The sequence below is a fragment of the Taudactylus pleione genome, unplaced genomic scaffold (assembly GCF_031769625.1).
Source record: "Taudactylus pleione unplaced genomic scaffold, aTauple2 ptg000268l, whole genome shotgun sequence".
Taxonomy (NCBI): Eukaryota; Metazoa; Chordata; class Amphibia; order Anura; family Myobatrachidae; genus Taudactylus; species Taudactylus pleione.
The window spans coordinates 2,428,277-2,445,303 of NW_028284670.1; the positions used below are offsets into that span (position 1 = coordinate 2,428,277).

Here is a 17,027-nt window from a genome sequence, read left to right on the forward strand (position 1 = left end):
CACTGTTTTCATTGTTCTTTAGTCTCTGGTTCAAAGTGATACACCTAAGTATCATCAATGTTAAAAAAGTGCTGAAGAAACCTCTCAGGATCTGCATCAAACAGAGCCTAATTGGTCTTGGAGAGATGTTGAGACCCATGGAGCTCAGACCTTTGTCATTTGTAGTTCATTGTGAATAGCAACATGAACATGTTCCTGGGAGATGCACAGATTTTTGACAATGTAATGCTCTGTTATTCTTTGATCTTGCAATATCATGTCATTGATTGTGTCAATGGTTTCTTGTGTGGCAACGGTGATGGGCCTCCCAGGATGGGGATTATCTTCAAGACTCTCCCTTCCTTGTTTGAATTCTGCTGCCCATTTCTTAACCATGCTGTAAAAAAGAGCAGCCTCCCCTAGTGTCATAATCATGTCCTCATGGATCTCTGTGGGTGTTAAACCCTTTATGACGAGGTAGCGGATGACTGCGCGATGAGCAATCATGACAAATTTTTTTAAATCTGTCCATCCTGTCCATATTTTCTCTGTGGTTCAGTGTAAACCGGCCCTTTACATGCAGCTGTGCAAAGTTATTAAGCTGATGTGAGCGACAACCATACTTTTTGTTTGTAGTTTTGAGAGGCACGAAGGGAGCCAGCATTGGGAGGATGTGTTGGTACACATATTGCCATGTGGAGGTTTCTGGGGCACCTCCTAGGTGAGCTGCTCTTGGCTTATACATGTGCTTTTATTATACAGTACATTAATTTGTAATTATATGACCCAGAGTGGGTGCTACTATTAGGAAGCAATAAATATTTTGGGGTGAGCATTTGGGTGTGGGGCCCCCGGAGGTGCTCTGGCTGGGCCTTTTTCAGGGCATCACCACTTAATTCACATAGAGACGTTTTTATTACCTCTCTATTTATTTGTTTATTATTTATGTCATTTTAATTCTTCCTTATTTTATTAACACTTTTTGATTATCTTTACACATCTATACTTTACACTTCACTATCACCTCTTTCCCCTTTTTGTGTGATACCCTGGGGATGGTCCATGGCTGGAATTTTTTGGGGAACCTTGCACCTCGCATGTGAACCCCTTAATGTTAGGGATGCCAGTATAGAGGAGTCTTGATGCTGGCCTGGTGCTTATGCATATATTTGCAAATGTATGTAACTAATACCTCAGAATTTCTATTATCATTTAGGATTCAAGTATTTTTGTTGATATTGCTGCAGTGTGCTGGAGGGAATCTTTTTTTCTCTGTGGTTCAGTGTAAACTCTGCCCTTTACAAGCTCCTGTGCAATGTCATTAAGCTGATGTGAACGACCACCATACTTTTTGTTTGCAGTTTTGAGAGGCATGAAGGGAGCCAGCAATGGGAGGATGTGCTGGTCCGTATAGTGCCATGTGGAGGTTTCTGGGGTACCTCCTAGGTGAAGCTGCTCTCGGCTTATACATGTGCTTTTATTATACAGTACATTAATTTGTAATTATATGACCCAGAGTGGGTGCTACTATTAGGTAGCAATAATTATTTTGGGGTAAGCATTTGGGTGTGGGGCCCCTGGAGTTGATCTGCTTGGCCTTTTTCAGGGCACCACCACTTAATTCACATAGATACTCTTTTATCACCTCTCTATTTGTTTGTTTATTATTTATGTCATTTTAATTCTTCCTTATTTTATTAACACTTATTGATTATCTTTACACAGCTATACTTTACACTTCACTATTACCTCTTTCCCCTTTTCGTGTGATGCCCTGGGGATGGTCATGGCTGGAATTTTTCGGGGTACCTTGTGCCTCGGATGTGAACCCCTTAATGTTAGGGATGCCAGTATAGAGGAGCCTTGACGCTGGCCTGGTGCTTATGCATATATTTGCAAATGTATGTAACTAATACCTTTGAATTTCTATTACCACGTAAGATTCAAGTTTTTTTGTTGATATTGCTGCAGTGTGCTGGAGGGAATCTTTTTTTCTCTGTGTCTCAGTGTAAACCCTGCCCTTTACAAGCACCTCTGCAATGTCATTAAGCTGATGTGAGCGACCACCAAACTTTTTGGTTGCAGCAAAATGTGTACTGTGTAACATGTTGGTAAGCAGTTCTCAGATAACACTGACTCACAGCAACTGCAAAAATTTCAACTGTTCTACAGCTTCAATTTGGATAGTCAACATTTGGTCTGCCCTCCCTCAGGAATGCTGCTGTATAGAGGATACAATACCATCATATGATAAGAGGGCAGCCAGCACATAGCTCATTATCCATGTTTCTTTAGTGATTGTCATCCCTCTCTTACATTATTATCCACAGTATTATAGGAGATTTGCTGTCTGATGGAGGTTTGATTCTTTGATTGTATGACACATGTTGTGGTTTATCATCTATGTACACTTACAGCAGATTTAACATTTGTTTTGCCATTTGGGGGAATTTGTTTTCAAACCTGAAAATATATATTGGTGGTCAAATTATAAGGCACTCATACTAAGTGAACATCAAAAGGCTTAAAAAAGTGCAGTTGCATAATGAGGGCAGGGTGAGTGGGGCACATGCCCTGAACACCATGACAGGCCTGGCAGTGTGGGGCACCACCAGCCAGGGCAATGTACAGTGTGGAGATGTTCTCCACTGTAGCAACCAGTGCTGGGATAATGTGTGTGATCCCAGTGCTGGAAGTCAAACAGCCTGGTGAGATGTGTCCCCAGTGGAGCACATAAGTGGCTGGGTCTGGGACAGTGTATTTGTTTCCAGCAGCATCAAGTAGTATCAGAAAGCAGTGGTGGGTGACATTTGGCACCAGCCACAAGCTGAGTGCAGCTTGCAAACTGGCAGCCATTAAAGAGTGGCAACAATTTGAATTTGGCACTAGCTGCAAGCTAACCACGCTTCGTGGACTGGCAGCCAATAGAAAGCAGCTGTGATGAGTAGCAATTAGCTGCCAGTCATGGTTGACCCTGCCCAAAGCATCTGACAAGAGATGCCACTGCGTGGAAGAGACAATTTGGTGGCGGGAGAAGAGCGTCACATGAAGAGCTCCGAGGGCTGCAGAAGAGGCCAAAAGATGCCGGGCTCAAGAAAGAAGAGCTCCGGTAGAGGCACCACTGGCCAGGACTGACCAGTGGCATACGAATGTGGCTGAGGACCACAGAGTGCTGCAGTGGTGGGAAAATAAAAGAGCTACGAAAGCTAGAGGTGGTAAGAGACCAGTTTTTCAGTGGTGCCATGCATTGTTTTATTGTCAGGGTCTTCAAAAACAGGATCTTTTTTATTTTTATTTTCATATCTTCTTTCATATATTTTTATTACATATTCACACGTCTTGTTGTTTTATTGTGTTTGAACAAAATGTGTTATTAGTAAAGATTGGTCTACAACCTAGTGTTTCCTTTCCCTTTTTTTTATGCTGTTTTAATTTGTGTGGTTCAGTTCCTTAGGACTGGAAACATAAATACATTTTCAACAATTTTAATAAATATATTTCCATGACATTGTGTTTAATTTGTGACTTTAGTTTATTTGCTTTGTCTGCTTCCCTATACACAGCTGATTAGCTTAGATGCTCTGTTTGGCTTCTCTGAATGCAGCCCTACCCTATATCTTTCCAGCTGAACTCACTTTAAAAACATGTGTTAACAGTTCTCTATCTCTCTATCTTCGATCTTATTTTTTTCCATACATCATACTCTGTCATGTAACATACTATCATCTTGCTTCTTTAGAGACATCTTCAATAAAAAAATATTTGTTGGATATATCCCCAGGAAAAAAAAAACATTTTAGTGGTATGTGCAAATATTAAGGATGACCTGTATTTAACAAGGAGGAATCATAGCAGATATTCTGATATCTGCCAAGGTCCCACTATTTCCAACCACAAAGCAGCCCCAATATATTTCTAAAGGGTCTGTTACACACTCATATTTCTCAAGCTCTGGAATTCAATGCATTCCAGAGTTTGTCCTCTGCAGCTAATGCCTATTGAAGATGGTGTTAGCCTATGGTCTACATAATCAGGAATACTTTCAGAGAGGGTCCTCTGGATCTTTCTCCATTGTCCCCCACACTCTGTTGCCTTGACACATGCACAGATGCTGAAGCAGGGATGATAGCCTTTCCAGCTCTTCACCAGGATGGGTTCTTACATTTTTCACATTGCAAATTTGGGCATAAAAGGAATTACATCCATGTTAAAATGTGGATTGTTATAAATATTGCTCTTAATATTGTGCCAAAACACATAATAAATACATTTAGTGACTTAAATATTTTATTGCAATACACAATAATTATTACACATAGCAGATTTTTTTGAAAATACATATATCTAGATAGAACAGCATGATAGTACAGCAGTTTTCTACACATGTTCAATTCATAATTTCTAGACCAGATTAGTGAATTATAAATTATCATGCATCTGAGTAATTTCCCTAATGGAGCATGATTTTCACTAGTCTCTATCTGGTGGTGTTTCATGAGATTTTGAGAAAATTTAGTACAAAGAAGAAAATTAACTTTTTGTGGAGGCACTTTAAATTCACTGAAATGAAACATAACTTTAATTATCATCAAAATAATTCAGAAAGTATTCAAGGCATTACTACAATACTACTGTAGGTACTCAAAACAATGTGTTAAATATACAATTATTTCTTAAACAAAGTAACACATATCAGTGGTAATGCATGGAAAAACTAAGTAGAATTGTATAAGTTACATTAAACTATAAGTGTATAGCAATAAAATAACTACCTACACGTGCAGTAATTGCTACTAAGCTATGAATATGAAATCACTTGAAATACGCATAGTTGCACCCATGTACAATAAAATATTGACAATCAATTTTATCTAAAAGTTACCCAAATCAGGAAAGTAAATTAAAGAGGAAAAAGACCCAGGTCACATATGCTTGGTTTCTACTTTTTGATGTTTGTCAAATGGCATTAAACAGCAAATGAGTGAACCAGATCACATTGTTCAGTGAGTATTATAATATGAATATAGGCTATTATATACTGTATATTGGTTCAAGTTTAATGATCACATGCAAAAACTAATGTTGTTCACTGGCAGGTAAATGATAGTGTGGATTGAAAAGTCTCAGAGAAAATGAGCCAGATATCTACTGTTTACCATGTGATAAGTAGCAGTGAATGGTAAATGAGAGTAATGCAATTGCACATTAATTTAATGCTGGACACACATTTTGCAATATATTGATCATCATATTGATGAGCCTCAGTTTATGTGTATATACCCGATAAGTCTGTGAATGAAATAGTTCACAGATATATAAAATGTTGTCCTGTAGAATATATCTGGAAGATATATCAGTGCATCTGCATGTGTTTATGGGTGTTCCACTGCCCGCCCATACACTTGCTTCAGGTTACATCAAAACTGACATTTCAACAGGGTGGGCATATTTGAATTACTGCCTAGTTGTGATGTCAGACCTGACATATCGAGCAGATGATTGGTAAGTGGTTATAGTTTACTAATCTGCCTCCCAGAGAGTGGATTGGTCTGCTGACTGATCCATCATCTAAATGTATACCCAGCATAAGTATATCAGAAGGGTCTGCATCTACTGATGACTGAATATAAAATGCGGTATTGATAATGGTGGTGATCCAGCCAATGAGAGTACAGGACAGTACAGTGAAAGGTGCTGTACCTGTACTAGTAAGTATTGCAGCTACAGGGTCCATAGTGTAGTGGGGTCCCAAAGTGTGCACAGTAAGAATCCTCTGGTGTCCAAAGCACATTTCTCTCTTCATGACTTGTTCACAGTCAGTTCCAGTTCCAAGTTCATATGTTGGTATTGGTGTATGCTCAGCCAATCATGTACATACATTTAGAGATAGAGATAACTATTGTCCAATCAGATATAGGATAATGTCTGGGGACATATTGAGATTTTAATCAATGGGCAGTTATCCCAGTGTCAACAAAGAGGAGGGATTAGAGCCCCCATTAATTTTATAGCCTGCTAGTTTGTAAAACCATAAATGTGGTGATTCCCTGTGTATGTGCCTAGAACAGCTGTTAATAGTTATTAATTAACTGTATATGGGCAGGACAGACATACTGTACTGCATGTGCCCTTTTTCACCCATAATTGCAAATGCTGACATTTTATACAAGAGAGTCCGCTGGAGGTATATGAAAAATTAGAAGCTATTAACTAATAAACACATGTGATCACCAGTACTGCTGAAAACTTTAATTTTCAATAGACTAGGGAAGAAACATTGTGCTCTATATTCCACAAACTGACTCATGCACACATGGTATCACTCTAATGTGAGGAGTCTACTCTTTTAGACATTATTCTTCATTAATACTTTTATATGATAACCAGAAAATTACTTAAATTGCACACACACAAAAATAAAACAAATGTCCGAATAGCCCAGATATCCAGCATAATTTGTTAAACAAAAAAGGGGCCCCCATTTAATGCAATGTGTTTCCTACTGTATTTAAAAAAATGGTAAACCTACATAAGTTTAACATTTAAATTGAGATGACAAAAACAATTAAAAGTCCAGAATTAAATGTGAAAATCTACATGTAACATCCTGCTGGTTACAATTTTGGAACAATGAAGTCATCCTGAAAAATAAAATAAATAAAATCATAAAATACTTGTGTTTTTTTTTTTTAAATCACATTTGTTTTTTTCTCACTTTCTTTTTGACCATTTTGTTTAAAAAATTTACATGTAAGGAGGAGCAAACAGACTAATGGTATTTTATAAAAATAAAAAATAATCAGAAAAAAATGGGTCATTTTTGTGAGTATTACATACTGTAAATTATCAGTGATATTAATGTTGGAATGAAATGAGTGGAATTGCCAAAAAATGGCCTTAGCACAGGTTGAGAACACAGTGAGCAGCAAAGGGGTTAAACATGTCAGCAGTTTGAAATGTATTTCTTTTTTATTACTTAACAAAGGGTATGGTTCTGAGGTTGACATGGTTGGGTCAGCTGTGTCTATGGCCCTGATTCAGACCCACTCACAAGCGGCTGTCCGCTCGCAAGTGGGTCGATGTTGTGCACTGCGCATGCGCATGACGGCAGGAGCTCCGTTGTGCGCATGCGCCAGACGCGACGAGCGAAGGAAAGTCCTTCGCTCGTTGTGTCTGATCAATGGGGGCGTGCTGTCGATGTTGATTGACAGCACGCCCCCTTTGGTGGGCGTGCCATGGGCGTGCCTCCCTGAAGGGGGCGTTCCCAAGGGAACGCCTACCATCAGAAGCCGGCCCACTGACATCACTAGTGATGTCAATGGGAGTGATTTTTGCTCTGATAGAGCCAATATCACTCCGGGCCTTGCAGTTGAAAACCTCAACCGCAGGCTCCGGCTCGTAGTTTCGATGGTCCCGATGGTCACGACCATCGCGGCCATCAAACTGCACGCTCGTATAGGTTGTGGGTGGTGACCCACAGCTATACGAGCATCCAGGAGGACGCTCCATAATTATGGAGGGCAGCCCTCATTCAGAGCGTGCGCTCTGCTCAGAGCGTACGGCTCTGAATGAGGGCCTATGTGCGGAGATAATCAAGATTAATGCATGGTGTGACTTGGATGCATATGCAGTACAAAAACATTGGTCAATTGTGTGTATCTTGGCTCTGCCTCCACCTCTGAATCAAATGTAAGTTTTAACCCCCAAAAATCTTATACAATATATCTGGCAGCTTTGAGAATAAAATTGCCCTATAATGTTCAGCAATACTGTATGCAGAAGTTTCCAACCCAAACAACTGCCAATTTTCCCCTATGTTATATGTATTATATAGAGGTTGACAAACTCAGTAAAAGTTAAAAATTGTTAAAACAAAAAATAAAATATATAATCTATGCCATAACTAGTTAATGATATGACTTAATAGTTATTTTTTTTACCAGAACCCTTAATAATATGCCCTCCATAGGTAATATTGTTTCACTTGATTATCATTTAATCATCACTACAATCTGTATTCTCTAAGGATTACTTACTGTTGATCATACACATGAGGTTTATGGTGAGGTCTCCACAGATCAACCAAATGTGACTGAAGATAGTACAGGCAGTGTATAAGAGAAAGCTGCCACAGAGTGCTGTGACATGAGCCCTGTATCTGTATCCACATTATAACACTGCTTTATAGAAAATTACATGCCTAATAGGAAAGAATTTGCTTAGAATTTACCAGGTGAGTCAGTAAAGCCTGATTTAGTGGAAATCTGTTATTTTCAATGTTAATTTACTTTAGAGTATTGATTAAAATTGTGTATTGAGAATAAAATATTCAGTTAGTCCATGTTTTAAAGTTTAATTTCTTTTAATTTTAATTCTTTTTATATGATATTCCAAATAACATGATAAATACAGAAAAGATGAGTAGTAAGTGAGGTAGGAATAGGTGTACAGGTTGAGTCTCCCATATACAAAATGCTTGGGACCAAGGGTATTTTGGATATCAGAATATTCCGTATTTTGGAATAATAATTGCATATCATATTGAAATGTTTTAGCAACAGGGCCCAAATCTAAACACATAATGCATTTATGAATCATATACACCTTATACACACAGCCTGAAGGTAATTTTAAACAATATTTTCAATAGTTTTGTGGCTCAAACAAAGTCTGTGTACAAACATAAAATTAATTTATGTTTCATATACACCTTATACACACAGATTGTAGGTAATTTTATACTTTATTTTTAATAATTGTGTGCCTTAATAAAGTTTGTGTACATTGGACCATCAAAAATCAAAAGATTCACTATCTCAGTCATGCTAAAAATATTCCGTATTTCAGAATATTTGGATATGGGAGACTCAACCTGTACAATGTTGCAATTGCAGAATTATACAGCTTTAAACTGACAAAACTATATAATGATATAGATTATATTAAATGACGGGATGTAGTCGGCAACCCGGCATGTGGAATGCCGACAGTCTAAATACCGGTAATGAAATCCAGACATGGTCAGGATCCTGGCACCAGTATCCCGACAGTTGGCATCCTGAAGGTTAGTTTCAGTGTATTAGTGGGAGGTTAGGATTAGGGTACAGGGTTATGGTTAGGAACCAAGGGGAGGTTAGGTTTAGGCACTAGGGGGAGGGTTAAGGTTAGCCATCAGGGAGGGATTGTTAGGTTTAGCGTGCGGGGAGGGGGAGGTTAGGTTTAGGCACTAGGAGGATCATAGATTTAGGCACCATGGAGGGGGTGTTAGGTTTAAGGTGCAAGGAGGGAGAGGTTAGGCTTAGGTACAAGGGAGGGAGGGTTAGCGTAAGGGTAGGGGTTAGGAAAATACTTACCATTTGTTTCTATGAGTGTTGGATTTTTGGCTATCGCAATACTGCTGTTGATATTCTGACCAGCAGCATCTTGACAGCCAGGATTTCATACCCAACCCTTAAATAACATTGCTTTTATGTATTAATAGTTATTGAAAATGAAACATTACGCACAGGATAATTGAAAAAGAAAAACTACAAACATTATATGTACTAACTTGCCTATGGAAAATTTGGTTTTTCAATACTACAATATGTGGGATGTTTAGAATATTTTCTGTTTTTTTTACTAGTGGTGGAATAATATAGTAGAAAAACAAGTGTCAATTTGGTTTCTATTTTATTTAGTTGTGTTTTTTAAATCACTTCTTTTGTTGCTGTAAAACATCCCACTTTTTAAATTTTTTGGTGATGAAAGTGATTTTTTTTTGCTTTCCATTCAAAACTCTTCTGCAAATATTTGTACTAGATAAGTGGGGTGTGAGATTATATAAATGTTATGGTATAGCTTCCCTTGCAGTAGTGAGGCAATATCCAGTAAAATATTTTTTCATATATTGAATTGGTCAAAGAAAAGCAATGTTGAGGGCAATGTGAAGAGATTTGATCCAGTTACTCATTTAAAATGGGTGCATAGCTGTATATATATATATATATATATATATATATAAAGCATCATTACAGACCCAATATGTGACATAGATCTACAGACCCACCCACAATCCTGCCATAATTTTTTGGACTTTCCTGGACAGATCTTATGAAGGTATAAATGTATCAAATGCATTCAATCTATAATTTATATTAGCATTTCAGAGATAATAATACATTATGATGTACTGTACAGTGGCTGTTTCTAACTTCTTCGCACTCTTCTTTTGTGATAATGTAAACTCGATTCCCATTTTATTTGTGTTGCAATTTTGTTCGAGTGATTGGGTAATAAAATTGTAATACTCTGTAACTTATTTTTGATTTTAGGAGAGAAGTTTCAACATTATTAAAGGGAAGTATGTAACATTGAGAATAATATGTATTTCAACTTCAATTTTAATCTCTTTCATGTAAATATTTTTAAAAAATCCCAAGAGGGTGATTACAATTATATTGAATACATCAAATTATGTTACAATGTTAAAGCTAGTTATTCTGACTAATAATTCCATTAGTCAATATTTAAATTTATTTTCTTAATCAGTTTAGCCAAACCGAAAACGGAGAGTCTGAGGACGGTAGGAATTTTCATATGTATAGTTTATAATTGAATTAAATGCTGATAGTGCATTTATATTTACTTTCAGAGTATCTTTCTTAATTGATCTTTCTTTAGCAGGGATGCAAAGTAGGGGTGTATTTACTAGAGGGTGATTTTAATAGATTTTGATCATACCCAACTCACATTTATACTGTAACAAATATGCCTTGTGTATAATGGTATATTTATTGTTTACTCACAAGAATATTAATGGACATACCCCACTCATGCTGCTAGTTAAGTTGTCATTCACATAAAGGTATCTTTTCCAAGAGTGCTAAAACTAAAGGACATACCCTATGGTGCTCTCATATTCTAATGAGCTGTAACTTTATGTCGGGAATTCATTGAGTGTGTGGGTGCTTTTGTGGGTCAAGCCTTGAATGCTACTTGATTATCCCAACTGTGAACAATGATCGTGACCCTTGACAGGACATCTCGGTTTGCTTACATTGATTTCTGCTTGTGACCTTAGGAGGTGTAAGCAGAAATCAGTGAAGGCAGCTTTGCAATAATTACTGGTCACAGCCCAAACCACATAGCACAAGGCTTTTACAAAGTCTGGTAAACAAATTGTATATCAACCCAAACATTTGTTTAGTTAATAGTCACTGTGCAAAAAAATAAACAAATATTATATTTTGAATTCTTTCTAAAGGTGGGTTCACACCTGACAGATATATCTGCAGATGATGATCATACATACACACTGAGCGGCAATCATCTGTGTATTGCTGCAGGTCCCGGCCACCAAGGGGCATGTCAGTGGCATGTCCTGGTGGGAGGGTGGAGTGTCTCACCCCCTCCTCGCAGCTGCTGCTGTGTGTCTATGGGCAGTTTGCAGACAGCTCGTACACATTTGCCGATGGACAGATATGTCTGCAGACATATCTGTCCATTGTCTGTGCAGCACAGCCAATGCAATATGTTGGTGAACGTTGATGTTCACCGACATATCACGGGTACACACTAGCCGACGGGCAGCAGATATATTGGCCGATCAATTGATTGGCCAATGTATCTGTCAGTGTGTACCCAGCTTAACTGCTGCTTTAATCTCTTTTTCCTACCATCATTGATTCTTTATTCACTGGAGATTGGCCTTTAGCTATTTCACTTTTTATGATGTTCCAATCCTTGACTACTATATGGGCCATTTGTACAGATTATGTTATGCTCTTAATGCTGAAGTTTTTACGTAATAAATATATTTTTGCCAGTGTTGCACTTATTGTGACTTAGAACAATTGATAACCTCCCAGTACTTTAACTTTGACTATTCATTCATGCAGTCCATTGAAAGATCTGTATCTTATTTAGATTCGAGTAGTGTGGTAACATTATTCATTTAATATACTCTTGGTTATATTTTCTGGTATTCAAGAAATGTGAAAATAATTTTTAGATATCTTCATCCCAGAACTTTCACCTTATTGTTGTAGCATACACTTCTTTTAGAGCTTCATGATTTGTTATCAGCTCATTGTGCCAGGCTACCTGCTCCTGAATCTTACTTTCTATAGGATCTGTGTTTGTGTTTCTTTGATTCATTTCCTAAGTAATAAGTGCAGCACAAATGTAATGTCAGCTTTTATAGTGACAGTAATTTCTGCATTGTGCAGAAGGGTTGTGGGATGATATGTTGACTTTCAGAATGGTCACAGTCAGAATATCAACACCAAATTGTTGACATGTTATAAATGCTGACAGTCATAATGTAGACATGATGGACATTATGTCAACATGTTGACATACAGAAATGTAGACATGGTCATAATGTCCATGTTTGTTATGTCGCGACACTGTCAACAGTCAAAATAAAATATTGACTTAACATTTTTCATTATTTTAGCCTAACCCTAACATTATTCCTATACCTAAACTGAACCCAAATCCTAAATTTAACCCTAAACCTAACTCTAGTTCTATCCGTCAATTTAACCCTAACCCAAAATATAACACTAACCCTAGTGCTATCCCTAAATGTAACCCTAAACTTAACCCTAAATGAAGAACTATAATGCTTGGTTGTCAATTTGATTGTAATAAATTATGGATGAATCTCTCAGTGAATAGCTAGTGTAATAAATGATGGATGAAACTCTCAGTGAATAGCTAGTGTAATAAATTATGGATGAATATCTCAGTGAATAGCTAGTGTAATAAATCTTGGATGAATCTCTCAGTGAATAGCTAGTGTAATAAATCTTGGATGAATCTCTCAGTGAATAGCTAGTGTAATACATCTTGGATGAATCTCTCAGTGAATAGCTAGTGTAATAAATTATGGATGAATCTTTCAGTGAATAGCTAGTGTAATAAATTATGGATGAATCTCTCAGTGAATAGCTAGTGTAATAAATTATGGATGAATCTCTCAGTGAATAGCTAGTGTAATAAATTTTGGATGAATCTCTCAGTGAATAGCTAGTGTAATAAATTATGGATGAATCTCTTCATAAATATCTGCTGCATTCATGTTGTATATTGTTATGTCATTATTGATGTAACTTTGATGAGTGTGTAGTGAAATTGGATGTAGCTTCATTTTATGAGTTTCAGTATTTTCTGAGTTGCTTACTTATATTTTAATGTGAGAATAGTAATAAGGTTATATCTAAGGGCGGTATTCAATTAGTTTCGCACCAGCGATAAAGTTTCGCCTGCCAGAGTTTTTGACTACATTGCATCTTTTATCCACGAAAACTTATCGTGTGCGCCCCTGCTAATCGCCGTATTCAATTCCAAAGCATGTGCAAATGGAGACACGCAAAGGCAAAAGACACGAAAAGTGGTGTCAGAATCGGGGAATTCAGCCTGTACCCCCCAAAAAGATGCAGAAACAGTGCCTGATTAGCCCTAATAAAACTATTTGGGGTGCATAAGTTTGCACAATTGCTACTAATTTGCATCTTTCCACAAGTGGTGAAGAATAGCATAAAGTAGTTTTTGTGAGTGAAAAAAAACTAGTCCTGTCAAATTTGTGGTACCTGAAAATGGGTACAAGCAAGTTTAAAAGTTACTAAAGATAACTTTTAAATAAAGTGAGGTTACACCCCCAAAAGACTTGACCCCTTTTTAGTGCACCCCCAGAACCTTACTTCGCTAGTTTGCGAACGTGTCCCCCCACTTTGCACTTTTTCACCCCCAAATTCAAAGTACTTTTTTGAGGTGTTCTTAAGTTTTTTTTTTAGGATTTTTTTGACACAGTTGTCCTTTTGGGACCTATTCCATGGGTTCTGAGTGGTTTCCCCACCTTTGCATCCCCAATCAAAAATTTTGCACTATTTTTGTCCAACTATTCAGAGGCAAATCTATTTTGCCTATTACATTGCATTTCCATGTACGCAAAAAGCGAATGGAATTGAATACGGCAAAACTTTTCCAACAGTCAAAAAGCAAACGGCGATACTTTTTCACGGATCTCGGCTTTTTGCTTCTATTAGAATACGGGCCTAAATGTGACTAAGTTATTCTTGTTTTGAATGTTTCCAATAAGTGTTTGTCAAATTTATGTTTAGTTGTTATTTTTTTAAATAGTGTTTTTTGCATAGATCAAAACCCAGGACATTGACCAAAACTAAAAAGATTCAAAATATAAAAGCAGTATACACAGTTAATAACAGGCCAAATCTAATAAACTATAGATTCAAGAGTGATCCAATTTTCTGTATAACAAATGGAAAGGGAACACCCTGGTATAAAACTGGGTGGCAAACCATTAAAAGGAAAAAAAGAGAAAAAATAAGGAACAAAAAAAAAGAAAACTAGATTACGAAAGAAGATCAATGGGATGAAACTTCTATTTAAAAAGCTTTTTAATAACAAAAATTTGAAACTGATAGTTATCAGCTAAATGGAGAGTGACCAACCATGGACTCCATACTTTATCAAATGATTTCTCCAAATTATTAATTATGCTAGTCATGTACTCAATGTTATAGATATATCAGATGTGGGAAAGGATTGACTGCATAGGAGATGGGCGGGCGACTTCCAGTCAGCTGAAATTTCACAAGTAGTAGCCGAGACAATATTGCACATTAACTTATTTTGGTGTCTGAATAGTGCTGGAAGACCCAGGAGAAGAATAAAGTATTTAGGGTTGAGTGGGACAGGAACATTAAATAATTGTGAGAGAAGGTTTGTGACTTCCTACCAAAGGACTGTTAACTTTGGACAGGACCACCAAATGTGGATAAAGGTATTGTAAGTAATAAGTGGAGTGGATTTGCACTTTTCTATACAGATTCTATTAATGGGGTTTCTTCATATAAGACTCATTAAGAAGCAAATGTAAAGTGCTTGAAATGCAGTAGAAAGTCTTGTTTCTGTTAATAGGATTAGGAAAATTATATTATAAATATAATTTTTGATGCTTACATTCCTAGAAAGAAAGAAAAAAAAAGAAACAATTATGAAGTTCTATGGATGCTTGTCCTTCAGGATCTGCTCACATAATGCATAAAAGCAATATCTCTCACATTTTTCTCCTGGGATTTCCAGACCTTCACAGCTTCAATATTCTATTGTTCATTTTCATGCTCATCATTTACTGTGTCACCATATGTGGTAATATTACTATCATTACTTTAGTTTCAATGAGCAACAATCTTCACTCTCCAATGTATTTCTTCATCTCACAAGTCTCTGTACTCGACATTCTGATGACCACTGACATTGTCCCTAATTTGCTACATATTATATCACATGAAGGTGGAACCATGTCTCTTGCTGCTTGTATATGGCAGTTTAATGTGTTTGTTAACATAGAGTCTTCAGAGTGTCTCATCCTAATGGTGATGTCTTATGACCGATATCTGGCTATCTGTAACCCACTGCGGTATAGCTCTATAATCAACAAAGGATTTTGTGTAAAATCTCTTTTTGCATCATTGTCATTAAGTGTCTTGGTGCCATTGATCATTGAAATTGATATATGTAATTTAGAATTTTGTGGTCCAAATGTTATTGACCATTTCTTCTGTGATTTGCCTCCTATTCTAGAGCTTTCTTGTTCTGATACATCACTCATTCCCATCCATACAACTTCAGTTGGCTTTATTTGTGTTATAAGTCCATTTATAATGATAATTGTTTCCTATATGTACATCATCACCACAATCCTAAACATCCGGTCCATCAGTGGGAGAAAGAAAGCATTCTCCACCTGCAGTTCCCATTTGACTGTTGTGTCTATATTTTTTGGCACTCTGCTTTCTGTGTATCTGGTTCCAGCTAAAGGACAATTATTGTCTACCAGTAAGGCATTATCACTGCTTTACACTGTAGTGACACCATTGCTTAACCCATTCATATACAGCCTGAGGAATAAAGACTTAAAGGATGCATTTGAAAAACTTAAACAGTATTTGATTTAATTTAATCAAAAATACATTGAAAAATATATTATTGTGAATAATTTAGACAACAATATTTTGAAAAAAATCACATGTTAATGTTTTTGTATTTTTAGAATACTGTTTGCTGTAGAGCATAGATTTTACTGATTGCATAGAGTTTGGGGCTTATGCATATTATTTTAACAAAATACAACAGCAAAAATGTAAATAATTTAGCATAAACACACATGTAACCTAAAATAAACATCTACAAGTTAACCTTAACAAAACAAGTAGCATTTTATTTTGTGAGAAGTACATTAACTTATACACAGTACCCATATCTGACCCCCTCTTCTCTTTTGTTTTGTTTTAAGGTTTTTCAGCTGCCTCTGTCTTCCTTTTTCTCTTTCTTTTCTGTCTTACCTTAAAATGAATGATTCCACATATTTTTGTCATTCTACTTTTGCCTTTCGCAGTTTTCACAACCTTCATTTACCATATACTGGCAGAGTTTAATACCCTGTTACTTTTGTGACTTAGCATATCTGTACCACTGTGCTATTACTTTTATTATTTTTCCTATAAAAATTACTTTTAAAATTTTTTATAAATAGTGCAAAATACCTCGGAGTGATACCATATTTTGGAAAATCTGTGGATTTGTCTTAGTGCTCCAACAGTCCAAACCTACACTTCTGTATACTACTAAGGTGGCCCAGATTTCAACATGCATTATATACAGTAGCTATCATAAAACTCTTTTTATAAACAAAATCATACATATTGTGTAATTTTAAAAAATATGAGGCATTTTTAAAAAGTTAAATATTTCAGTTTTCCCATCCTAAATGTAAATATAAAAATATGGGGTGGTGCAACAATTCTGAGATGATTTATCTATTTTGCTAAAAAAAAGTCATAATACAAAATATAAACTCAAAATATTAAAATACATTTTAACTGAATTAATGACTTAATGACTCTTAAAAATCTCATTAATTTTATTAAATATAAAATAAATTCTGATAGCTGGGAATGGGCTTCATAAAACCTCTTTGTTTCAACATGTTATCTACATGAACCTATAACTGCCCAATTCATCTTCACCTGACTAGA

At 36.4% G+C, this 17,027-nt stretch overlaps 2 protein-coding genes across 2 annotated transcripts; one reads left to right on the top strand and one right to left on the bottom strand.

The window, feature by feature from the left end:
* Positions 1-144: 144 nt before the first annotated feature.
* Positions 145-486, bottom strand: LOC148513863 (protein GVQW3-like). The gene has a single exon (XM_088481286.1). It carries the CDS (start codon positions 484-486, stop codon positions 145-147), a length of 342 nt encoding a protein of 113 aa, XP_088337412.1.
* Positions 487-15,026: 14,540 nt separating this feature from the next.
* On the top strand, positions 15,027-15,947 carry LOC148513864 (olfactory receptor 11L1-like). The gene has a single exon (XM_088481287.1). It carries the CDS (start codon positions 15,027-15,029, stop codon positions 15,945-15,947), a length of 921 nt encoding a protein of 306 aa, XP_088337413.1.
* Positions 15,948-17,027: the final 1,080 nt, after the last annotated feature.

What these genes read in the sequence shown, in the direction of transcription:
- LOC148513863 (XM_088481286.1), bottom strand. Translation starts at nt 486, where the DNA reads ATGATTGCTCATCGCGCAGTCATCCGCTACCTCGTCATAAAGGGTTTA.
- LOC148513864 (XM_088481287.1), top strand. Translation starts at nt 15,027, where the DNA reads ATGCATAAAAGCAATATCTCTCACATTTTTCTCCTGGGATTTCCAGAC.